We start from the raw sequence: 25,422 nt of genomic DNA, 5'->3' as shown, positions 1-25,422 counted from the left end.
CACAACGCTTATCATAATACTCAATAGCATTAATGACTGTCCTTAAATTGTCTCTGATTTGCCTGCCAGGTAAAAAACCTGCTTGTTCCTCCTCAATAATTTCCGAAAGCCACCCCTTCACTCTCTCTGCCAGTATCTTCGCAAAGATTTTGTAGTCATTGTTAAGTAAAGATATAGGCCTGTAATTTTTCACATTAGTCGGATCTTGGCCCTCTTTAGGGATCAGTGAAATGTTGGCTTCCTTCCAGGTATCTGGAATCTGTTGATCCTTTAATACTCCATTGATCACTTCTTTCAGGAATGGTACCAGTTCATTGGCCATTGTCTTATAAAATTTAGCTGTAAGTCCATCTGGTCCTGGTGCCTTTCCCAAATTTGTTGATTGTATTGCCATTTTTATTTCCTCATCCGTTACTTCATTGTTCAATCTGTCTCTCCACGCTTCCGAAATTACTGGGAGCTTCATTTTCTCCAAATATGTCGCTATTGATTCTTTATTAACCTCTTTCTTGTTATACAATTTAGCATAAAATTTATAGAAGGCTCTGCTAATGGATGTCTGTTCCAAATACGTTTTATCATCTTCACATATTTTGTTTATTATTTTCTTTTCCTTTCTCTTTTTCAATTGCCATGCCAAATATTTCCCGGGTTTGTTTGCACCTTCAAACCCTTTTTGCTTTAGTCTTTTAAGATTCCACTCCATTTCTTTATTTTTCATTGCTGTTAGCTGTTCTTGTAGTATTTTAATGTCCTGATAAATTTTCTTTTTCCCCGGTCTCTTCTTTAACTGTGTTTCTTTGGCTTTTATTTTCTCCATAATCTCCTGTCTCTTCTCCTCTTTCTTTTTTCTGGCTCTTCCATTTAAATCCATTAGTATGCCCCTAATTACCGCCTTGTAAGTATCCCAAACCTTGTTGGTTGGTACTTCTTTATTCATGTTGTATTGTATGAAGAACTTTGTTTCTCTTCTAAGCATCTCCATATTCTCTCCCTCTTGAAGTAAGTCCTCATTTATTCTCCATCCTTTCCTTTTGCTCCTTCTCCCCAATTTCCACATTATTGGATTATGATCCGAGCCTACCATCGGCATTATTTCCACTTCCTTAGTCCATAACGCTAAGTCTTTTGAGGCCCAGATCATATCAATTCTCGATAATGTAAAGTGTCTTGCGGAGTAAAACGTAAATTGTCTACTTTTCGGATTTTGTCTTCTCCATACATCTTCTAAAGTTTCCTGTTGTATCAATTCAAAAAACAACTTTGGTAGCAATCCTCTTTTCTTTTGTGCAGTTGATGATTTTTTGTCTAACTCCAGATTCGTCACTCCATTGAAGTCTCCAGCAAGTATTATCTGATCATATGAAAGTTCATCTAGTTGCTTCCTTAAGTCCTCAAAGAAGCTTTCTTTTGCTCCATTAGGTGCATAAATTCCAAACCTTGGAAACCTTGCTGATTGCAAGGAGTTTGCAGCATGGCCCTCGTGATCACAATCTGGGTATAGAGTCCTGTAAAAGATCCTCTTCATTTACTGATCTGGAGGAAGGTTAATAATTTATTCCTGCAGGAAGGATATCACATAAAATAACTTGCCAATTGTGGGAGGCCTTCCTTTTGTTCAAACACACAAAGAATGAACAATGAGTGCTACAGTATTTATATTATGTACTACTTTAGTTGTTGTGGTGTTGGGCATTACAGTTGTAAGCCTTATCTGTTCTCTCTTCAAAGAAACTTTGAGCATCTAATACCTGATGCCCCTGAACTGATCCATGATTTTCTGGTGAATGAGAAGGATGCAAGTTGCAAAAGAAATGCCTTCATGATGCTAATTCATGCAGATCAGGTAAAAACAATGGCCTGCAAATTGCTCTTCATTTTGAATTCTGTATTACTGGTTTGATACGAATTACCTATTGCAGAGGTAGACTGAAAAATCTCTAATAGACTGAAAAGTTATTAAATATTTGAAGATTATGAAATAGCAAAACTCATACTTGGAAATATGTTCATGATTATTTCTGAAGGATCGAGCTTTGGACTACTTGAGTACCTGCATTGACCAAGTCCAGACTTTCGGTGACATTCTCCAGCTGGTTATTGTGGAACTTATCTACAAGGTACAGGAAACCAAGCAACATATGTTCTCTCTGAAATAAATTTAGTCTAAACAAGAAAGTCAAATAAACCATAGTCCTCCCTGTAGTTCAGTTAATTCATTGAATGACTGGAAAAGAGATTGGGGCATAAGCATTTATGGACTAAAACCCATTATGCCAGATCAATTTTTTTTAAGTGGGTTAAATCTTCATCCTTTCACAGGACAAAAATTCTTCAGCTTGTGGGGCAAGGGGGTATTGATGTTTTTCCCTTTTCTACTACTACCTCCTACGTTGTGCTCCATGCTGTAACCAAGGCTTCCCTGGCCCCCAGAAGCCACTTTTCATGGGTTGTGGATAGGGATATGCACAGGAAAAAAAACTGGTAAATTTGAGTTCACTAATAATAAACTAGGGGGGGGGAGGAATCAGAATTCGGGGAATACTGAATTCATTCTCCAGTTCAGTTCAGTGATACAGGGCAAATTCGGTAAAATTCAGCCATTGTTTCCTATGGGAAACTCAGTTCGCAAATATCCGGCGGCCAGGACGGGCATATTTGGACCAAATTTGCAGGGAACCTACTTTTAATTGTCTTCTACCGACCCTCTCCCCAAGTTTAATAACGATTGGACCCTTGGGGCCTTTTTTGGCTCCCTAAAGAAGGTGCCCCAGCCACCTCCAATCTCTATTATTCCCTGTGGGAAAAACTATCTGGGGGCTATCCTGGAAGCTGGGGCTGGCATTTTATAAGCAAAATCCACTGAATTTACAGGGGACCTACTACAGACTGTTCTCTAAAGACACACCAAGTTTCAGAGAGATTGAACCCCAGGGTCCAGTTCTCTGGGCTCCCTGAATAAGGTGCCCCCAGCCGCTCCATTTGTTCCTATTGTGGGGGGGGAAATCCTAGCTGACTCCTACTGCAGAAACATATGCACAAAGGCTGCCATGGCCAGAGCACACTTCCAAATACAAGCTCCCCACCAAACAGTCCAACAGAACCAAACTGACACCCTCCCCAAAACCCCAGCACTTCCTGAGCAGGCTGACAAGCCACTCTCCATGTTTACAAGTTCTCTCCCAGGGGTACATGCAGAGCAAGGTTGCCACAGCCAAGGACTGCTCCCAAATGCAAGCTCATCCCTGACTAAGCCCAATAGAACCAAACTGACACCCCCAACACCCCCCATCGTTCCCTGAGCAGGCTGACCAGCCACTCTCTGTTGTTCCCCATGAGAATCAATGTCATGGGCCAGCCTCAGCGGGGCTCCCTGCCTGCTGGCGATTCCTCCTCAGAGGATGAGGGGGTAGAGGAGCCAGTGGAGCCGACTGAAGATCTGCCTGGAGATCCACCTGCAGCGCCAGAGGGGCCGGCAAGCAATGGGTCGCCAGGACCCTCCATGGAAGCAGGCGACGGCAAAGAGTCATGCAGGGAGGAGGAGGATCCAGCGCCCCGGAGACCCAAGCCTCTCGAGCCAGCAGCGAGACGAAGCGCTTGAGCAAGGGAGGTAGTTTGGGAACAGAGGAAGAGCACACGCCTGCAGGCTCAGCAGTGGACGGAGTTGGGTCTTGAGGGTGAGGCGCCGCAATCAAGTGAAGGGGAAGCACCTGGCTCTCACCCTCTTACGTTGACCGGGGCTTATAAGGAGAATGCTGAGCAGAGCTCAGCGTGGGAGCAATGTCACTCACTGCTCCTGGCATCCAGCAGCCCGACTCCTGGAAGCTTTACCTCTACTTAGTACCCTGCCCTCGCTCGGATTGATCTCCTGTTTCCTGACCTTGCTTGCCTCCGTGTTTGACTGACGACCTAGCTTTTGTCCTCGGCTTGGCTTTCGGACTCTCGTTGATCTCAACTGATGGACGGATTTCCTGGTTCTCGACCCTGGCATGTCTTGGACTCTCTCTCTCTCGCTCGCTCGCAGCCCGTGGGCAACCCAGCCCTGTCCATGGCAACCAACATCCCACCAGAGAATCACCCAAACCAAACTGAAGCAAGGGAAAGTCTTGCAACTAGAACCAAACTGAAGCAAGGGACACTTACCCCCAACAGGACCAGTGTAATTCACAGCAACCCGGCACTGAGTTCAGTCAGTGGGGGGACACCACAGAACAGAAGCAAGCAGTATGCCACAAGCACAATACAATGGCATGCACCAAGCACAGTTTCATAGGTCTCATTCCCACCTACTGGCCTCAGGCTGAAACTGACTGTGAGAGGTACACTTGGGAAACCCAAGTAATTCTCTCTCTGCAGTTGCCTTCATCATCAGCCATCCCTCCCACCCCTGCAATGATTAAAGTTAAATTCAGTTGACATTAGCTTCATTTGAGTGTTTCTGTGAGCTTCCTCTGATGCATGGTGTGTGTCATTCTCTGCTGTCCCTAACATCTCTCTCCGACTCTTCCCATCCCAGTGGCAAGATAACATTTCTGGGACCTCTTTTCTCAATTATCTGCAGAAATTTTTGCTAATACAGGCATCTGGTTTTTCAGTGTGTGTGTGAGGGGTGTGTGTGCATTTGCTGTGCCATCGGAGTCAACTGTCCTTCTCCTACTGGTTTTCCTCCTAAATTTTAAGTCTTAGGAAGAGTGTTTTTCCTCACCTCACAGATTCCCAGAGGATGCATCTCCTCATTTATTCTGGAAGTCCAAAGTTTAGAAATTGAAGAGTGGCATGTTGACCTTCAGGAAGACCAACTTTTAACTCTCCAGGGGAACAGGGGAGTGCGGTGTGAGCTGACAAGGTCACTCACATGAGAAAGACGTGCTCATCCTCCATGCTCATCGGAGGGCATGAGAGGAGCTTCTGAGCCTCAAGAGAGAGGCCCAGCCAGACCACCTTCTTGGCCCAGTAGCTCAATGGATTTGTGGAAGGCAACTTGCAGGGCATTGCAAGGCAGTCCCTAACTATTACCTCTGCCGAATCCTAGCTCACATGATTTATTTTCCCAGAGGGGGTGAGGGCACACCAGAGCATTTCCATCTCCATGGCCATCTTGGCGCTAGCTGTAGGGGGAGCCTGCTGAGAAGGGGCAGGAGGGAGATAAGCAGAGCTTGGCCCCTCCTCCATCCCTTCTGCTGGCAAGAGACTCCTCTTGGCCTGCCTATGCCACACCCTCATAGAGAGGGCATCTCTGACATTGGTGAGGTGGTCAGCCCACTCAGCAAATGTGCCCTTGATGCATGAGTCGCATATGCTCGCCAACACGTACAACTCCTCAGTGAGAGGCTGTAGCCAGGACACGATGCCCTGTTGCAGCCTTCTCACAGGAGTGTGCACTCCTGGAACCATGTCTGCACATCCTGCGTCTGGGTCCAGGAAGGAGGCCATAGCACTCTGAAGCATATGCACCAGAGGAATGACCAGACCCAGGTTCACCATGTCAGACGAGACTGCATCCGTGAATTCCTTGAAGGGTCTCACAACCTCCACTGCATGGGAGATGGTGAGCCAATCCTCAGGGCTGAACTCACTCACTCTCCTCCAAGTGTCACTCTCCAAGAACCATGCTGTGAGTGCAGCCTGCTGCTCCACCAAATGCTCAAGCATGGTGCAAGTGGAGTTCCAGTGAGTAGCAACATCAGTGATCAGGCGATGGTCTGGCATGCCTGTCCTGGCCTGTTTCTCGCTCATTTGGTGAGTTGCTTTCTTGCTGTGCAAGTCGCTGACATTTCTGGAGGAGACACTGGAACTTGTGTCCTCAGCAGGTTCCTTGGAAGAACCCAAACCAACAGCATTCTTCACCAGGAGGTGGTTTTTGGACCACACACTAAATATGCTTGAGGTCCACCTTTGATGCCACTTATGTTTGCGCCACTATCAGTCACCATGTATCCTATGACAATGATGCCCTCATTCTCACCTACCAAGTCCACTAATTCCCTCTTGATGATAACAGTGATGTTCTCCCCTGTGTGCGCCTTGTCAAGAACCTCCGAGTGGAGCAAAGCCTTGTAGTAGCAGCCTCTCATCTGGCCCTGCTTGACTCTGATCATCCAACTCCTGCCTTGAAGGTCATCGGGTTGCCACCCGTGTATAGTAAGTGATAGGTACACATGCTTCAATTGAGGGGAGGTCCAGATGACTGACATGAAGTGCACAGTTCTGGTGGTGCGAGACAACTCTGGCTTCACATGTTCCTTGGCAGCCCGGGCCTACTTAGCACAGTGCAAGCAGGGGGTGTGTACCAAGGACAGAACAGCTGGAGCAGCCTTTGGAAACTGAAGTTGTCTACTATGGAGAAAGGCTGCCCGTCAATGGTGATTACCTCTACGTTTTTCTTTGGTGAATAAAAGCTAGCAATTTTTTTCTTTACAAGACCTATAACTAGCCTATCTTAAAAACACTTTTTATAGATTCACAACCCTCTCAGGATACCCCAAAATACGACGAAACACCACAAAGTAATTTAAGTTAACAAACAAGCACTCCAACAAATACACCCCCCCCCAGAAGAACAACCAACAACAACTGAACACATGACCAAACCAATAGACAGAACTCAGAACTTAGCAAAAAAATCAACCAAACTTCTGTAAAGAAGCCCAACAGGGGAAAATGCCCCCCCCCCCAAAGAACAAGCAGCAGAAAATTTCAGCAACAAAGAAAGCAGGAAAACAGCCCCCCAAAGAAGTGAATTTAATAGAATGAACAGGAACCATAAAACTCTAAACAATAGATTATCCACAACCGAGTAAAACAACCCCTTCCCCCCAGAAGAACAAGCAGTAAATATAAAGCCAGAAAACAAAGTTCCTCCTACACAAAAGCCCAACCAAACCCCTCCCTAAATCAAAAAAGTAGGTCTTAAAATGCAAACTAAAAGAAAATTTTCCCTCCCTCCCCCCCCGCTGCCCCAACCCTAGCCCTCCCAGACACCAGGCCAACCTCCTCCTCCTAAAGAGAGAAAAAAATCAAGTCTAATGACTCTCAAACCAGGCTGCAGAAGTCCTCCAGCAGTAAAAGTCCTCCTGGTGCAGGTCTCAGCAGGCAGCAGCAGGAATCCACTCACTCCAGGATCCAGGCAGTCGTAGTCCAAAGCAGGCCGGCCACAGTCCCGGCCCAGACCACAGAGAGAGAGAAAGAGGATCAATAGCTAGCAGCAAGCCAGGCAGTATTTCTCTCAATCTCCAGGCTACAGCAAACTGGAGGCTGACTGAGGCAAGCCTCCTAATCTAACTCTGTCAGCAGTTTAAAAAGGCACTCTCCTCCTTGAGAATCCCATTGGCTGGAGAAGGAGAGATCCTGCAAGGATTGGCTATTCATACTCCCCCCTGCTTTCCCCCTCCCCTTCTGCCTGTGCATCACTTCCCCCTCTCTCCTCCCATCTTGTTAAAAAAGACAGGAAGCAGTGTTTCTTTGCTGATCTTAGCAACAGATCAGTCTTGCCATGGTTTCCAAAGTTCACCAAATTTTATTGAATAAATTCAATAAACGTAAATTCAGTATTACTGGGAGGAAAAAATTGTTCCACAGGCAGAGCTCTTTTCACAGAGCTTTGGAACTAACCCATTGTGTTCTCTAATATGACACATTTTGAAAAAGGCCTGTATTTGTAATATTTAATGTTACTGCTAATATATTCCTCTCCTTGGTTTCACTATTTACTATAGTATAGTGGTTGGTGGGCTAAGCAGTTTTCCTTGAAAAATGTCCCTTCTGCCCTCAGTATTTGAACATTGTATTCTCATCTAGGTTTGTCATGCTAATCCATCAGAAAGAGCCCGATTTATTCGTTGTATCTACAATTTACTGCAGTCTTCAAGTCCTGCAGTAAAATATGAAGCAGCAGGAACATTAGTTACGCTCTCCAGTGCACCTACAGCAATCAAGGTACTGAAATTAATTATGACTTCATAAAATGCTGTGCTATCCTGTACTGTAGTATACATTTGGTATTATGGATTTAAGACTTGTTAATTAAAAATTGAAATGGTTAGAACTGTATTCAAAGTTCTCTCTCGATTGGCAAATGTATATGAACGTTTCATGAACAGTCATGTTATGTTTAATATGCAAATACTTCGATAGTATTTATTAGACATTTGGTCATTTCTCAGTAGAATGCTAGTGCTCAAGGAAATCATTTTGAATTACTGATCAGTTGAATTTACTTAGTAAAACCTTCTACTAGTTTAAAAGTGGTTGGTAATTTTTTTTCTGAAACTAGGAATCTGTAACAGTTTATAAATTATGTTTCATGCTTTTTGCAGTTCTTACTGCATACATTTATGTGTAAGTCTGAAACAGGAAACAATTGCGATTACTGAAAAATGATATTTCTCTTAACTAAAGGAACACTTTCATTCTTCCACCTGATTTGTTTTCCCTATTTTGATGCTTTCTGTATACTACAATTAAGAATTTTCATCCTTTTAATTTAAGGCCGCAGCTCAATGCTACATTGACTTGATTATTAAAGAAAGTGACAATAATGTGAAGCTTATTGTTTTGGATCGCTTGATTGAACTCAAGGAACACCCTGCCCATGAAAGAGTTTTACAAGTAAGAAAGCAGTAAAATAAAATTATAGTAATACATGTTACAATAATGAAATGATACATAATTTTGAAGGACATTTTATTTTGTTTCTAGGTTGGATGTACGTTACACATCGAACAATCTTGGTGGATCAGTCTGAATAATACTGGGGGCAACTACACATTGTTGTGTCATGAAGCCTTATTTTTTAGGAATGAAAAAATCTTTTGGAAAGGGCTGAAGGGGGCTTCTTAACCCTTTCAGATGTCTGTTTTTTTCATTCAATCCCCTTCCCAACTATTTTTCCACTGTAGGGTTCCCAATGCTTGTTTATGCATGAATGTGCACTTGGAACCCTGCAGGAGGAAGAGCAGCTTAGGGGAAAGAGGCAGTTTGAGTAGGAAAATATCCAGTAAGGAAGGGATTAGGGAGACTGCCACCTGTTCCAAATCTACACCTCCCAAAGCTGTTTTTCTTTTTTTTTAAAAAAAAGCTTTTCTTTTTTTAAAAAACCCTGGTACTTTGTTACATACGTTTGTGCATCATATAGCTTGCCCCATAACTTTATGGAAGACAGTTCCCTTTTGTGTTATTAATTCCTTTTGACCCCATTTGAAACTGTCATCTTAATGTTACACAAAAAATAAGTGCACTTTTAGAAACTGATTACTAATGAAATTTATTTTATTACAGGATTTGGTAATGGATATACTGAGAGTTTTGAGTACTCCAGATTTAGAAGTGCGCAAAAAAACCCTTCAGCTGGCTCTTGATCTGGTATCTTCCAGAAATGTAGAAGAGGTAAAATATATATTATTTTGTATTTCTTTGCTTTGAGGCAAAGAAAAAGCAAAAAGATGATTAAAATCATAACTGTTCTTTTTTCCTTTCCTTTAGCTGGTGATAGTTTTGAAGAAAGAAGTGATTAAAACAAATAATGTGACAGAGCATGAAGACACAGATAAATACAGGCAGTTACTTGTTCGAACATTACATTCTTGTAGCGTTCGGTTCCCTGACATGGCAGCAAATGTCATTCCTGTGGTATGCAAATAATACAATATTTTTTTCATTATTCCAAAGTTGTTTTTGCAGTTTGCTTCTGTCAGCTTACCCTGAACTAGTCTGTAGTTCCAGACTAATTCAGAATAAGTCTCTGGGAGATCTTTCCATTTGTTTTAATAGTTGCCTGTAAGACATCTTTTTTCTAGCCTGAATTAGTTTTGCTGATTTTTGTGAGCTAGCTGTTTCTGGTTCATTAAAAAAGGAAAAGAAAAACCTATAGCTAAATAAGTAGTTGGAAGAAGAGGTAAGCAACGATAAGACTTTAACATGTTCTCACATATGTATTTTGCTCCAAAAGTAGTGTATATAATAAAGTTAGACAACTTTATGAATTATTAAATTCAGTGTTATATTCAGTGTCAGATAAAAAGATAAAGATAAGTTAGCAATAGGTGCTATTCTGAGAATTTCTAATATACAAGTCATTGCCATCTGCATCGTTGTGCAAGTCTAATTTTAATGGGAACAGTATAATAAGATGCTAGTGAATGATGCCTGAATGCCCCTTGTTTGCTATGTTGTATCAAATAATGGTCAAAGGTGGATGTGTCAGAAAAATGTAAGCCTAAAAGGCCATTTAAGTTCTACGTGTTTTATATAAGAATTTGTTTGCAGTTATGATCTCTTGAGTGATACTGCAGCTTGTTCATGCTTGCTCTTGTCCTAGTTGATGGAGTTCCTGAGTGATTACAATGAAGCTGCAGCGGCTGATGTGTTGGAGTTTGTGCGTGAAGCCATCCAGCGTTTTGACAATCTCAGACCGCTTATCGTAGAGAAGATGCTGGAAGTATTCCATGCTATTAAATCTGTCAAGTATGTGAAATACACCTCAGTAATTTGCTACTCTTTATTTAATATTTAAAGAGTTCTTTATATCTCCAAAGTTGTATCTTCATATGAGATGCTAGTTGAGGAAAATTATCTAGGTGCCAACAACAAAATTCTTAAAATATGAATTCCTTTGACCCGAGTTAAACTGTTGATGCTGTTATATCTTTAATTGTCAACAGTGTTGCCTTCGTATTTAATCATACAATAGAATTGATGACAAACTACATGAGATAATGAAATTAACCCGTGACTGTTAAAAGACCACTGAAGCAGCAGTTGGCTGCTCTTGAATAAAATATGAGCACAGAGTGTATCAGGGATGTTTAATGTTAGGTTTCATGGCTAAGGTAATTGATTTGTCTTGCTGAAAACTAAGAACCTTGCTTTTCAGAATTAAAAAGCTATTTACGTTGCTGAAGCAGAAACTCGAAGGGAAACTGAGCTGCATGTATTAAGTCGACGTTTGCTATCTTAGGGAGCAAATTTATAATGAAATTTTATGGTTCCTAACAAAGTTAAAAAGAACACCCAGTTAAGTTTCCTGTCCTTTTTATCAGTGACTGCTTACCCATTTGTATTTTCACTTTTCTCTGTGTCCTTCTCACTGCTACCACCTTTGCCTCTGCACTCTTTTACTTTAAAAGGCCTGTGATGCATCTCTGAACCTTGAAATTTCTTTTTTCTGCTTTTGGCAAAGAAAGTGGTGGAAGGAGGCCAAAGTTCTGCCCCTCATCTGCTCACCATTGGGCAAATTACTGCTTGCCCTAGCAAACAAGAGGTTCAATATGCTATTCACCTTAGTAATATATACTTTCAACATGGTTTGGCTTAGCTCCTCTGAGCTGAGATGACTGCTGCTTTTTTGTTGTCCATTAGGGTACAAAAAAGAAATAAATTATCCTTTTCGACAATGAGGCTGACCTCTCGGTTTGTTTTGTAGAATTTATCGAGGAGCACTCTGGATCCTTGGGGAATACTGTAGTACAAAGGAAGATATACAAAGTGTAATGACAGAAGTTCGTAGATCACTCGGAGAGGTATGTATTTGTGTGTGTTGTACATTTCAAAAAGAAGAATACACCTACGAATGTCAGTGTAGCATTTTCAATTGTGGTTACTGCTGTCTTGAAGATGCTTTGAAATGAAAAATTATACCATGCTAATATCAGTTTAGTGGTTCCCACTAACCTAATGACTCAAAGCATCTTGAATTAATAAATGATAGAAAAAAGAGGTACTTCAGTGGTAATTGTTATAGCCCTTCTTCAAACACATTAGGAGACTTTAGGCAAGCCAGTCTCTCTCTCTCAGCCCCACCACTCATATGCAGTATGGGACCAGCATAAGAATGAAAACAAAATCATGTATAGAAAGTGCTTCAGACATGAAAAAACACTGTGTGTTAATGTTGTGTATTATCCTGTAGGCCTTCTTACAATACAGCATTATTACATTTATATCTTCAATGGAGAATCTGAAACAATCTGGAAAAGACAAAACGTGTTTCCTCGCTATCACATGCTAATGGGTTTATTTAGCAGGTTATGTTGATTAAAATATATTGTTGCTTATTCATTATCAGATCCCAATAGTAGAGTCTGAAATCAAGAAAGAGGCCGGTGAGCTGAAACCTGAAGAGGAAATCACTGTGGGCCCTGCCCAAAAATTGGTTACTGAAATGGGAACCTATGCTACACAGAGTGCCCTTAGTAGTACCAGACCTGCCAAAAAGGAAGAAGACAGGTGATTAGAGTATTTGTTTGGTTGGTTAAATACTCTTTGCTTACAGTACTTACCTTATGAATAACGAACTTGTGCCTTACATTTTCTTTTTCTTCCCAAGCATCTACCTCTTTAAAACAGAATCACTTCTGGGGTTTTGTTGATATTTCATTGTGACTTAACTGTACTTGATGTTTTCATCTTTGCTCTATGTTAGTGCAGCCTGTCTGATCAGATAATCTTCCCAGGGCTTTTTTTCAGGGGCTACACACAGGTACAGAGTACTGAAATCTCTTGGGCATTTGGGACTTGGGCTCAGATGAGAGAACATCATGAGTACCAATCGCTCTCTTTTTTTAAAGAAAAAAAGCATTGGATCTTCCAATAATGACACTTACTTGAACAGACTGCAGCAGTTTTTTTTCTTTTGAATGCTCAAATAGAGGAATTTGCTTTTTGTTTGTTTGTTTGTTTGTTTGTTTGTTTGTTTGTTTGTTTGTTTGTTTGTTTGTTTGTTTGTTTGTTTGTTTGTTTGTTTGTTAAAGTGACAGGATACAAGAAGTGATGAAGTATCAGTAAAGACAGGCACTTATTATATAATTCCCATGGCCTTTTTGTCTTTTATCAAGAGCCCAAAAGCACATTGCTGGCAGCAGACAGAAAGTTTAGAAAGGCTATCTATGAGTGGGCAGCAAATCATTAAAGAAGAGAATTTTTTTTGCAATAGTCCAAGGCACCTATTAGTGTTTCTACAAACTATAGTTTCCAGCATGAACAAAACTGCTTATGAAAAGCATGCCCTTAGAGTTCCACCTGCTTCTGAAAAACAAAACATAGTTTCCAGCTTGAGGCCAGCTAATTCTGTTTGCGTGGAGTGATTTTAATTTTGTGTGGCTAGTCTTGAGATGCCAGTTGTTTGCCTCTGGGAAAGCTTTTGATCCTGATTATTCGTCCCCTCCCCCCCTTGGTCTTCTTTCAAAAAATCATTTTGACTGGTCCAGTTTCCAATTTTCAGCTTTTAGATACATTCTGGGAGTAAAAGATGGTTTTATTTGATGTTTTCCCTTGAGACTGCTTCTTGTCTTATACTGTAAAAATTCAGTGAAAGCAGCCTACATCAACTATACAACCAAATGAGTTTTAGAGATTAGGGATAGACCACAAGTTCATGCATCATCTTCCCTTCCATGTGTGAATCTCTCCTCTCTTGTATTAGTATTACCTGGGACCTGTCACCAGACAAGGGTAACATGAACCTTGTATGTGGCTATACTGTCCATTAAGAACCAGAGTTCCCAAAGAGAAGTGAAGAGCATACCTAAGCACTTTAGCCTGAAATTGGCATAGTTCACATGTACTGATCTGGATATGAAGTGTGGGAAGAAGTTTGCATATGAGAAGGATAACTACAGGGCACTTACAGATCCCTACATTCTTGTTCAATTATGTTTTTAATTCAGGCCTCCAACAATTTTGTGCATTTTGTGTTGAAACAGCCTTAAAAGTTTTAGCTGTAAGCCACCTTGAGCAGGTCTCTGGAGGGGTGGTGTATCAGTGTTCTAAATAAGTAAATACATGCAAACTATCTTAAACATTCTCCACAATGAAGATATACAGAAAGATTTCCAGTTTTTTGGTCTGGAATATAGGTCAAATTCTCATTATTTAAATAACGTCTGGCTTGCAAAAGTGTGCCTTGTCTTTTGAAATATAAGGAAGAATCTTCCCTTAACAAGTTCTCCTTTTTTCTCTAACTTTATCAGTAGTTCCTGTGTTGCTTTTGTTACACTTTCTGAATTTCCTTTCAGCTCTTCTGTAGGGGTGTGCATCAAAAACTTAGGTGATTCAGAGCAGGGTTTTAGAGATACTGGAAAAATCTGATGAAGGGAGCTCTGATTCTCAAAAGCTCATACCCTGGCAATCTGAAAAAAGAGCAACAGTCCAGTAGCACCTATAAGACTAACAAAGTGTGTGGGAGGGCATGAGCTTTCGTGAGTCACAGCTCATGAAAGCTCATACCCTATCACAAATTTTGTTAGTCTTATAGGTGCTAGTGGTTTCTTGCTCTTTTCTACTGCTACAGACAGACTAATACAGTTACCCATCTTGATCTATCTCCTGGAAATCTAGTTGGTCTTTAAGGTACTACTGGACCCAAATCTTGCTCTTCTACTACAGACCAATACGGCTATCCACTTGAAACCAAAAAATTTCAGTATCCCTGAAATTTGGGTCTTATTCTCTCTGATCCAGGTTACAGAACCCCAGATTTATCCAGCCATTATTCCCTATGAGGAAAAAAAGTCCAAAGGGCTGGTGACGGCATTTTTTAAGTAAATGCTAACAAGTTTGCAGGGAACCTACTTCTGCCGTCCTCTAAAGACTTCTGAAATTTCAGGAGGATTGGACTCTAGGGTCTAATTCTGTTGACCCTTAAACAAGCTGCCCCCAGCCACTCTTCATTGTTTCCTATGGGGAAACATTTCCAAAGCTTTTAAATTCTGTGGTCGTTCCCCCACCCCCGCCTGCCACACACACTTGGGATTCTCTGCTTTGATAGTTTCAGGTGGGTAGCTGTATTGCTCTGTGCTCTGGTTTGACAAAGTCCCTTGGAAGTTTAACCAACAAAAGCCAATATAACCAAACTGCAGCAAGGGAACCAATGTCGAACCAAAGAATTCCAAACGGGGAAGGGGGGAGCTGCAGAGTTTAAAAGGCAGCTGGCAGTAGTTGCTTGATAGACTCTTTTGGAACTTGGTTGGGGGTGTAGGGGCATAATGGGATGGGAATCCACTGTGCCTGCTGCCTCTTCCCCTATCAGCCTTACACCTCTCTTCTGCCGCAGTGCAGAGCTCAGCTTGGCTTTGTGCCGCTGCCTCTCTAGTTGCTTCCTGTGGCTGCCTGTTACAACTGAATAATCTGACCCAGTAGAGTCTGGCTGCCTGGATTGGAGTCAGTTCTTCCATGCGAACTGGCATAGGCAGATTATACCTGATTGCCATAATCTGGCTATTTGCTGGTTCATAAACCCAGATTGCACACCCCTACTCTGCTGAGATCTGCAAAAAAAAATTGAGTTCTGTGTAACAAAAAACATTGGATTGGTTCCCATTAAGAATTCCCACTAACAAAAGAGGATGTGACTTTTGCTCATTCCCCTGCCCCTGACTGTCCAATTCTCACCTCACATTTGAGGGATCATTTTGGGCTGCAGTAATTGGGGGGTGGGGGGGTGGGAGGAAGTCTTCTTGTCCTGATGGAAATCCTTTCTGTCAGCAGAGATTTACCAAGCCATCACGTTGAAACCAAAGGCTTCTTTCTGCATGCCAATGCTGTCCTATGTTCAGGCAAGAATGTGAAGTGAAGTGAAACTGAATTTAGAGATGTTTCTGTGTTTAAGCTAAATCTCACATAAGCACGAGAATGCTTATCTACCTATTATAGCACTGGGTAAACGCTTCAGTCATTTTTGAAACTGAAGTAGGAGCTTTTTTCCTTCTGTGTTTGAGTCTGATCTGTGGAAGCTGTTTAGGTTTTAAATGAAATAAAATTTCTTACAACCCTGGATCATAAATGTGTGTGGTATGAGTGCATCATATATTCCAAATTAAAATTAGGTGTAATTACATCTTTCCACTTCTCTATTGCACATAATTGTTTATTGTTACCTAAATTGCAGCGTGGTGTTGAGTGTGCTGTTAAACTGCTGCTGTGTTCTCTCTTAATGGCAAATGAAATTATCACAACATACTCTTGTTTTATTTCTCAGGGTGGAGATTAATGGTATTATCAGCTATATGGACCATAAGCAGGAACCTTTTTTGTTTGTTTAAAATACAGGACATACCCACTGTTTAAAAACACCTGAAGCAGCTCATAAAAATATTTTAATATATACATCTTTAAAATATGTCATGTCAATTTGCTTATGTTTTCTTTCTGCATTGTTTTCAGCTCTGTATCTGATTTCTAGTTGTTTTCAAATTTCTGTAATCCTTACTGTTTATTGGATGTTGTATTGACACTATGTAATCTATATTGAGTCTCAGTGAGAAGGGCGGGCTAGAAATAGCTTAAATAAATAAAAATAAAATCCCATTAAATAGATAAAAAACAGTGTTTTAAAAAAATAGTTAACATCAGCAAGTAACATAATTTCCTATTAAAACAGAAACAGATAATAATTCTCATTGCCAATCATAAAAGTAGAATGCAGAATCAAAGCACCATAAAACAGGCCAAATAATAAAATAGTAAAACAGAGTAAAGAGTGATAATATTGAAGAACAAAATTAATGGAATGCCTGAGAAAATGGAACAAGTTCTCCCTAACTCTTTTAACAAGCCAGCTACTAGGCAAACTGATGCAGAGAGCAAATTCCAGAGTTGTGTGTCACCTCCACAGACCTTGTCATATAAATGCTGATGATTCTGTTGTAGCTCCCTTTTTGAGAAGGCTGGAACAAAGAATTAACTTAATCAACACAACCTTGAGACTATTAGCTTTTTACAGACATATCGTCAAAACAGAAAGTCACCTATTATCAATATCCCTGGAATCTAAAGGCTACTGTGTAACGAATTAATTTATTGGGAGCTATTCAAAACTTCATCCCTGCATTTATGCATATGGCTTTCTTCCTGCTCTTCATCCTCCCCTCTATCCCCCAATTTATTTGTATGGCTTGATAGTTCTGCTGAAGGTTGGGAATAATCATTGACCATTTATTATACTGTCTTCTTTAATAATGTCTTGTGTTGAATTTATTTGTAACTCATGGGAATCTTTGATTACATATGCAGCTAGCTGATTTATGAATACCTATTCGGATATGAGAAAAAGGGTACTTTCCTTTGGGATCTGATCATACTTAACTGCTGGAACAAGAAGTATAAGCCTGAAGTAAAACTTCTTAGGGATCTAAGACAGTGCTTTAAGAATTTCAAGATTGTTTTTCTTTGTAGACCTCCACTGCGAGGGTTCTTGTTGGATGGAGACTTCTTTGTTGCAGCTTCTCTTGCCACTACTTTGACCAAGATCGCTTTACGATATGTGACACTGCTTCAGGAAAAGAAAAAACAAAATGTAAATTACATTTTTGATTAGTCATATAAGTTTTCTGCCTTAAGAAATTTTATGAATAGACTATTAACTGATAACTTCTTGACCTACCCTACACCCAAGTTAGCATCAGCTCTTGATTTGCATTGAACTATGTAGCTTGGTTTCAAGACAACATATCATTGATGCATGTAATCCTTTCAGCTTCAGATGCAATATAATTTTAATCTGCTTTTAAACGCTATGTAGAAATTAGGGAGATGTTGCCGGGCAAATGTTCTCTCTTTCTTCTTTTCCTCATTTAGTCTTTTGTTGCTGAGGCAATGTTGGTCATGGCCACTATTCTCCATCTGGGCAAGTCATCTCTTCCCAAAAAGCCAATCACAGATGATGATGTGGATCGGATCTCTCTCTGCCTGAAGGTGCTCTCAGAATGTTCCCCTCTAATGAATGACATTTTCAACAAGGAGTGCAGGCAGTCCCTTTCTCATATGTTATCAGCTAAGCTGGAAGAGGAAAAACTCTCTCAAAAGGTAAACTCTCTTATGGGCCTGTGTACTTGGTACTTTGGTAGGGCTTTTGAGCCCTGGTGTAACGCAGTCCATTGTAGAATTGCTCCAGTCAAAACCGTTTGATTTCAGTGGGCCTAGGTTGGTGTAATGCTACTTACAATTGCGCTTTAAATCAGGTGAGAATTGAGAGCTGAATAAAATATTTGCTTTGTTATCCACATGTAGGAATAATGAGTTTTTATTTCTCATCCCTACAGAAAGAGTCTGAGAAGAGGAATGTGACAGTTCAGCCAGATGATCCCATTTCCTTTATGCAGCTTACTGCTAAAAATGAAATGAATTCAAAGGAGGATCAATTTCAGCTGAGCCTTTTAGCAGCAATGGGGAACACACAGAGAAAAGAAGCTGCTGATCCACTAGCATCCAAACTCAATAAAGTAATGTAAAATTTAATTATTCCCACACAACCCTTAGGTCCAAAATCTGGAAACTGCTTCTACTCTGTTTTTTAGTAGATAGAAATGACCTAATACTCCCATTATGTTCTGTTCTGTTCTCTGTGAAATAACCTGTTAGGCTATTAATGTTTCAGTTACTTCTGCATTTGGGTAGTGATACTGAAAAGCATTTGAAGTTTGTTAGAAACTGTAATTGTTACTTTATAACCAAGCAATCAAAACCTCAGAGGAATTCTGCAAATGGGATAATTTTCTGTGAATGGGGAAGATAAGTTAAAACTGTCAAGGTAGCTTAATTGCACTTATTTTACTGAACAAAACAAGTAAGTAATATCAGAACTCTAAAAATTTAGTCCATGACAGTGATTTGCGCTATATTTCCCCAAATGGGTTGCTTACAAAAGTTGACACTGGAGAGAATAACTAAAGGTTGGGGCTTTTAGTTTAAAGTGGTCTGTACCATAGAAGAGTTTGACTAACTTGTTAGTAACAATGAAACCAAGCATCTCTAAACATTTTGATAGCATCCTTTCTTTTCAACCAAGTCCATAAGCTCCTTGCTAAGACCTTTAATCTGTGTGTTTTACAGGTCACCCAGTTGACAGGCTTCTCGGATCCAGTCTATGCAGAAGCTTATGTTCACGTCAATCAATATGATATTGTACTGGATGTGCTTGTAGTAAACCAGACTGGTGATACTTTGCAGAACTGTACGCTAGAATTAGCTACATTAGGTAAATAAGCTAACACAGATACCTAAAAATATTTGCCTGTGATTAGGACTTTTTCTTGTACATTATTAAACATTCTTTTTCAAACTGTTTTTGAACAGGTGACTTGAAGCTTGTGGAAAAACCTTCCCCTTTAACACTTGCTCCACATGATTTTGCTAATATTAAGGCTAATGTGAAAGTAGCTTCAACGGAGAATGGTATAATTTTTGGTAATATTGGTAAGCATTGTATTTTATTTATAATAATTAAAGAATTTTAAGTGTGTAATACTTTTAACTAGTTCTTGTAAGAATATACTTATAATGAAACACTTCACAATCTGAATTATTTTTTAATCAATGGTTACTAAAGCATTAGGAAATGCTGTTTTCAAAATGTTTTCTTCTCTTTATTATGGATTGAATACAATTTTAAAAGTGTTGCCAGTTATGTAGCCTGGTTCAGTGTCTGCTGATATGTTTGTTTTTTAGTATATGATGTTTCTGGAGCAGCCAGTGATAGAAACTGTGTTGTCCTCAGTGACATACACATTGACATCATGGATTACATCCAACCAGCTACTTGTACTGATGCAGAGTTCCGTCAGATGTGGGCAGAATTTGAATGGGAAAACAAAGTGAGTTCTGTTTATTGTCTTATTTGATGTGTTTAAATGTGTATGTTATCAGCAAACCATGTAACTCAATATATATGTATGCCTTAGTCCAGTAGTGAGAGCCAGTTTGGTGTAGTGGTTAAGAGCATGGTACTCTAATCTGGAGAACCGGGTTTGATTCTCCACTCCTCCACTTGATGCCAGCTGGGTGACCTTGGGCTAGTCACAGCTCTCTGGAGCTCTCTCAGTCCCACCCACCTCACAGGGTGTTTGTTGTGGGGATAATAATAACATACTTTGTAACCGCTCTGAGTGGGCATTCAGTTGTCCTGAAGGGCAGTATATAAATTGAATGTGGTGGTGGTGGTGGTTGGTGGTTGGTTATTATTATAGTGACCACCAGCACATAAAAACAAGCAGTGCATGAGGGCGATCCATTGTGCTCTGTTCTCCAAAAAACTGCTCTCTAGGTTAGCAGAGATTATATACTCTAAAGAATATGGGCTGCTACTGAGAATGCTGTTTTGAGTGGTTGGGCTTTTTCTACCAAGCTTTGCTTAAAACAGTTTGTGGGCTTCTGAATTGCCCAGGACTACTCACATGTATTGGAAACACAGACTCCTTGACTGGATGATACTTTATTATATAGTGTTTGACACTTTTGCAATTTCTCGTTCACAGATTATATTATCCTGTGGGGGTATTGAGTGAGTTTACTTACTGTAGGCCTATAAGAAATATTAATCTTACCAAGATGTCCTAATGTGAGTCCTTACATTTCTTCATTTCTGTAGGTCACAGTGAATACAAACATAGTGGATCTGAATGAATACCTACAACATATACTAAAGTCAACAAATATGAAATGCCTTACTCCTGAGAAGGTAGGAACTTTGCCAGTCAATTGTGGCTCTAGTTTCAAATGGCATATGTCACTTCACTGAGAACTGTTTTGACGTTCCTTATCCTTCAAATAGAATTGGTTAATCTTCTGTTGGAGGTTATATAAGTTTTCAAACTACTTTAGTTTGCTTCTGTGCTTTACTTTTCTGTGCTTTCTGTACTTTACTTTTGGGATATACATTTTTAAAATATGTAGTTTAAAATGTTTGTAATGAACAGAGGCTCAAGTTTTAAATCTGAAAACCTATTTAGAGGTGTTTAAGGTTTAAAATGTGGAAAAATAATTATTGCAGGGTGTGTGAAATATCTGTTGTTCCTCCAGGCCCTTTCTGGTTATTGTGGCTTTATGGCTGCCAATCTGTATGCACGCTCTATATTTGGAGAAGATGCACTTGCAAACGTCAGCATTGAAAAGCCAATCCATCTTGGCCCTGATGCTCCGGTCACAGGACACATTAGAATTCGTGCAAAAAGTCAGGTAATTGTGTATTATATAAAGTCTTGCAAACTTACAAATCAAGTATGCCCACTTTGCTTGAACTTTGCAATGTAATATAATGTAATTTTGTTAACATTTATCTGTTAGCAGCTGGCACGTTAAGCACATTTTCCTGGAACTGAATGTCCAAGGTTGCTTAGGATTGAGACTGAAATCTATCCTTAGCAAAAGTTATCTGAAGCAGAGGAAGATGTGATGTCAAGGGAGGAATACAGAGAGCTATGGGTTTTGCATGCAAAGCAGAGCTTCACAGAGCTCTTTTCCTATATACATACTACAAGGCTGTATTACAAGGAGCTGTAGTTACCAGTAGTTATCAGTAAAAACTCAGGAGGTGCCTGAAGTTATTTGGTATGGGTCCTTCAGACCCAATTATATTTGGGTTGTAAGACACATTACTATATATTCAGAAGTTTAGATATTAAGACTAAATGGAGCTTCTGGTCATCTGTATTTAACACTCCCATTCTGTAGAGATACAAACAAAACCTTTTATTCGCTCAAAAGTTGTGCTACATGTTATAAAACTTTACAAAATTTCATTTAAATTGATTTCATAAAAAGCATACTTTTGGCGTGTATTAAAGAAGTCTATTCATTGATATAGTCAGATGTAATAAATAGAGGCCAACACCATTGCACTGACCAGTTGTGCATGTTTCTCTGTTTATTTTTGAAGTAAACAGTGTGGGCAGTGATCTGTTTTCTTCTGCAAAAAATAGTGCAAAGGGGTTCCCACACAAGTGTTTAACCCTTCCTTTCCTCATGCTGGCCTTACACCTGGTGCATTGCAACATGCTCCTTAATCAGCTGAGGTCCTCCAATATGTTGCTTATACGCATAAAGTGTCTTTTGCTCTCCAGGCCCATGGTACACTTACTTACGCATAGTAGGAATGGTGTCATGCATGATGGGCTTTGGAAAACGCAGAATGAAAGATAGATGTAAATGAAGTATGATGTTCCACAGGCTACTGATAAGGGTGTAGCAGTTCACTTGCTCTGATGCCAATGTGGAGTCAAAGGATGTTTTTGGCACACATGCAGTCTGTCAGCAAAGGATTCTCTTGTACTGGCAGGATGGGTCTTGCACTCTCAGAATACACCTTCATGTAGCTGAGCAGAATAGTAGGATAAACCCATTGTGCAAGGTGCTTGACTGTGTTGTATCATGGGTAAAATAGTACTGCTCAAATTGTAAACGTAGATGTAGCCATATACAAATAAAACTTTCATAAATGTGGTTTCATAGAGTGCCCTTTTGATAGCAAAGCTCTTGGTGTCAATGGACTTTGTTTAGTTATAAATTTCCTTTGAGAAGATTAATGTCAACCCCAGCCACGCCCGCCTCGCTGCCCCATCATTCCTCCTTGCTGCCTTACACCCCGGGGTGGGGGTGGGGTTGGGTTTCCTCCCTCGACCTCAGAGTTGTGGTGGGGAGGGGGTTATTTCACCCACTTCCTCCTCCTACCAGGTTGTGCATGCTCTCTTTCCCTCTCTCGCGCTCTCTAGCAACGCCAACCAACCTCTCATCCCCAGCCTCCCAGGGAGGAAACCCTTTTATCTCCCTCCCGGTTCCCTTTTCCCTTTCCCAGTCACCCTCCATGTCTGGCTTGTCTGTCTTCCTTCCCCCTGCTGCTCCCTGCATGATGGGCTTTCTGGTCTGCCACTCCCCTCTGGTTGGCCTTTCCCTCTGGAATGAGCCCACCTCCTGAGTTGGGCTCGGTGTGCCGACATTACGGCCGCCACCCTTCACCCTCACCCCCGCTCCCAAACGACGGCTGGGTCTCGCTCTGCCCATCCCTGCTGCTGCTGTGTGCTGGGGTGTTCCTTCTCTCGGCCTCTGCCCAGCTCCCGTTGCCGCCTGGGTAAGCGGGGAAGGCTCTTCGTGCGTCGGTCTCTTTATCCCGCTCCTCCTCCACGGCTCCTGCTAAGCTCCGACCTCTGCTGACTGTCTCCGCTTGAGTAAGGGGTTCAGCTGCATTGGGGAGTGGTGGGCTGGGGCTATATCCAGCAGAGAGGGCAGCACCAGACAATTAAAGTACTACTTGCTTCTGATTTAGGCTTTCTGCATGGTATAGAACATTATTCTCATCCCTTCATAAATCACAATTATAAATTTTCTTAAGTGTATACAAAAAATTGCATGTTGAAAATCATAAATACTGAAATCTTGGGGAATGAGGGAAGGCTCAGAGATAGAGAATGCTACTTCTACAATGCTTTTTGGCTCTAGGACATCTCTTTGGTTCTGACACAGCTTAGAAAAAGGATTCTCACACTGTAGTGAGCGACCTACAATTAATGTATCCAAACACCATGAATAAATTCCAGTTTTTCATGACATGGTTTATCTCAGACTTGCAAGCTGCATCTCCTATAAACAGAGCTGAGATTAAAGGTATCCAGGCTTGAATGAAACTGCAAACTGTTGTGATGACCAAATTGGAGCACTTTAACCAACGTTGGTTTGTTTCTTGCCTGCAAACTGGGATTCTAAGACAGAATTAAACAGTGGTAACAGTGCTCAGAAGAGCCACTGAGTATCACTGTATTAACATGTCTGAATGTAACATGCATTAGGAATAATAGTGGAATACTGCTTGCTCATACTTTATGCATGTCTAAGCTTTGGGGGAGTCTTTCTCTCCTTCCCCACCTGCCCAGTTCTACACTCTTCTCCCTTTTACCTGGCAGCATTTAAATTGGGTAGTTGAAGGATTAAATAGTAGCCAGTGTTGATTTAGGCGAGTGTTCTGTGCTTAACCACTTCCATGTCATGCTAACCAGGCCAGATCTTTTAAAAAATCCTTGCTGTAACAGGCTAAATATGCAAATGGAAATTTGTGGGAAGACAAAATTACTTCCTGCATATTCATAGTTCCATTAGTTAGCATCAGTAATATAAATAGTGATGACCCTTTTGTCTCTTTGCAGGGAATGGCTCTAAGTCTTGGTGACAAAATCAATCTCTCTCAGAAGAAAACCAGTTTATAAGTCTAAGAAGTCTCATTCTTATAAGACTAAGAAGTCTCATCATTTACAGTTAAATGCTTGGAATGTTGCTGGTTGGATTCAGAACATCTCATATTTTCTGTGTCTTTTTTGTAGAAGCTGATTGTCTTGTATTGAATGCATTCCAGCAAATAGATCAATGTCAATAAAACCTTAATTTTTTTCTCACTGTCATTAAATGTCATGTGTAGTCTCCTATATGTACACTTTCAAAAAAGTTTTTAAAAACATCTGTTTTACTGTCCTGTTGTATAATTAAATTTCTTTTTGTTTGGACATAAGCTTATTTCAGAGTTTAGAAAAGTATAGTAAATAATTGAGATTGCTGATTTTCTTTTTTCATTTTGTACTTTGAAAAACAATGCAGATTTAAATCTCTCAAGCCATACACACACAATATGTATGCACATGTTCCACTGGAGGATGCTAGGCCATACACATGGTCACACATACCATGTATATGGAGCTTCCCCTTGATTAAAATGAAGGGAGAAGCTTTTGCATTTCCCAAGCAAGTTTCCCTAAATCCATCAGTAGTGTGAATGCGAGGTTTGATATCTTAGGTTTGATAGCTACATTCACATTACCCCACCCCATTCTTTTTCTTGTGTGCTTAGATTACAGCTTGTTTCTTTGAGGTAATAGCCTATTAAGTGTTGGCCAGTCTGACCTGCTAAGTTTAGGGATGGCCCACTTTCAGGAAGAGGTTTGGCACCGGCATCTGTCTTCAGTATTGCATTCATAAAGTAGTACATTAACCAATCTCTTAGATGTCTTAAAACTTTTAAGTGGTCCAAAATACAGCAGCTTAAGTTTTGATCAAAGTTTATAGCAGTGAATGCATACTTTTCAAATGACAGTGTGTCCCAATTAAGGCCTAAATCAGTGTACTGGTTTAGACCTACCTTTAGAGCATAAAATGGCTTGGAAATCGGGGTAGCCATTTGGGAAACAGTCTTTAGTTGCCACAGGACTCTATTTTCTGCATGCTGCATTTTATGTAATTTGGTTCTCATTTAAATCCATGGACAGTATGTCAGAATCTTGTATTAGGTGTTGTTGGATTGTTTCTGTAGATTAAAAATAATCTAGACAAATCTCTCATGCAACTAATCTATGTACGAGAAAGGTTAGGCCTTCTAGCTAAGTTCACACATCTTTAGTTAAAGATAACTGTACCTGCCATTTTATGCCTCTTCCAAAAGTAACAACATAATTTAAAAAAAAAGATCTTAACTATGCCTATTTTCACTTAAGGAGCATTCACAAGTCCTTGGATAATAAAATGCAAATGTTGCCATGGGAATGTTGTCACTTTGGGAGAAGTAATTATGCTGTGTTGGAATGCCAAAGAAATCTTTTCTGTCAGCAGACAGGCATAAGGAGCAAATGAAGACATTCATCTGTGAGTCATTAAGGTCCATTTATTTATGGGGGGAAATGC

At 40.4% G+C, this 25,422-nt stretch overlaps 1 protein-coding gene across 1 annotated transcript in view; it reads left to right on the top strand.

Annotated features, from left to right (window-relative positions):
• COPB1 (COPI coat complex subunit beta 1) overlaps nucleotides 1-23,974 on the top strand; it is a 36,940-nt gene extending 12,966 nt beyond the window's left edge. The window contains exons 5-22 of the mRNA XM_054970808.1: nucleotides 1,732-1,846; nucleotides 2,028-2,120; nucleotides 7,798-7,935; nucleotides 8,488-8,607; nucleotides 9,277-9,384; nucleotides 9,481-9,627; nucleotides 10,316-10,461; nucleotides 11,420-11,516; nucleotides 12,062-12,222; nucleotides 17,167-17,287; nucleotides 17,569-17,796; nucleotides 18,033-18,212; nucleotides 18,823-18,967; nucleotides 19,066-19,185; nucleotides 19,438-19,583; nucleotides 20,357-20,446; nucleotides 20,788-20,943; nucleotides 23,901-23,974. Coding sequence (XP_054826783.1) covers nucleotides 1,732-1,846; nucleotides 2,028-2,120; nucleotides 7,798-7,935; nucleotides 8,488-8,607; nucleotides 9,277-9,384; nucleotides 9,481-9,627; nucleotides 10,316-10,461; nucleotides 11,420-11,516; nucleotides 12,062-12,222; nucleotides 17,167-17,287; nucleotides 17,569-17,796; nucleotides 18,033-18,212; nucleotides 18,823-18,967; nucleotides 19,066-19,185; nucleotides 19,438-19,583; nucleotides 20,357-20,446; nucleotides 20,788-20,943; nucleotides 23,901-23,960 — 2,371 coding nt within the window. The 3' untranslated portion in view covers nucleotides 23,961-23,974. The remainder of the gene's footprint in view (nucleotides 1-1,731; nucleotides 1,847-2,027; nucleotides 2,121-7,797; nucleotides 7,936-8,487; nucleotides 8,608-9,276; nucleotides 9,385-9,480; nucleotides 9,628-10,315; nucleotides 10,462-11,419; nucleotides 11,517-12,061; nucleotides 12,223-17,166; nucleotides 17,288-17,568; nucleotides 17,797-18,032; nucleotides 18,213-18,822; nucleotides 18,968-19,065; nucleotides 19,186-19,437; nucleotides 19,584-20,356; nucleotides 20,447-20,787; nucleotides 20,944-23,900) is intronic.
• Nucleotides 23,975-25,422: the final 1,448 nt, after the last annotated feature.

The sequence above is a fragment of the Eublepharis macularius genome, chromosome 2, assembly GCF_028583425.1.
Source record: "Eublepharis macularius isolate TG4126 chromosome 2, MPM_Emac_v1.0, whole genome shotgun sequence".
NCBI lineage: Eukaryota > Metazoa > Chordata > Lepidosauria > Squamata > Eublepharidae > Eublepharis > Eublepharis macularius.
The sequence above is the reverse complement of the archived record's forward strand: the minus strand, read 5'-3'. Positions and strand labels throughout refer to the sequence as shown.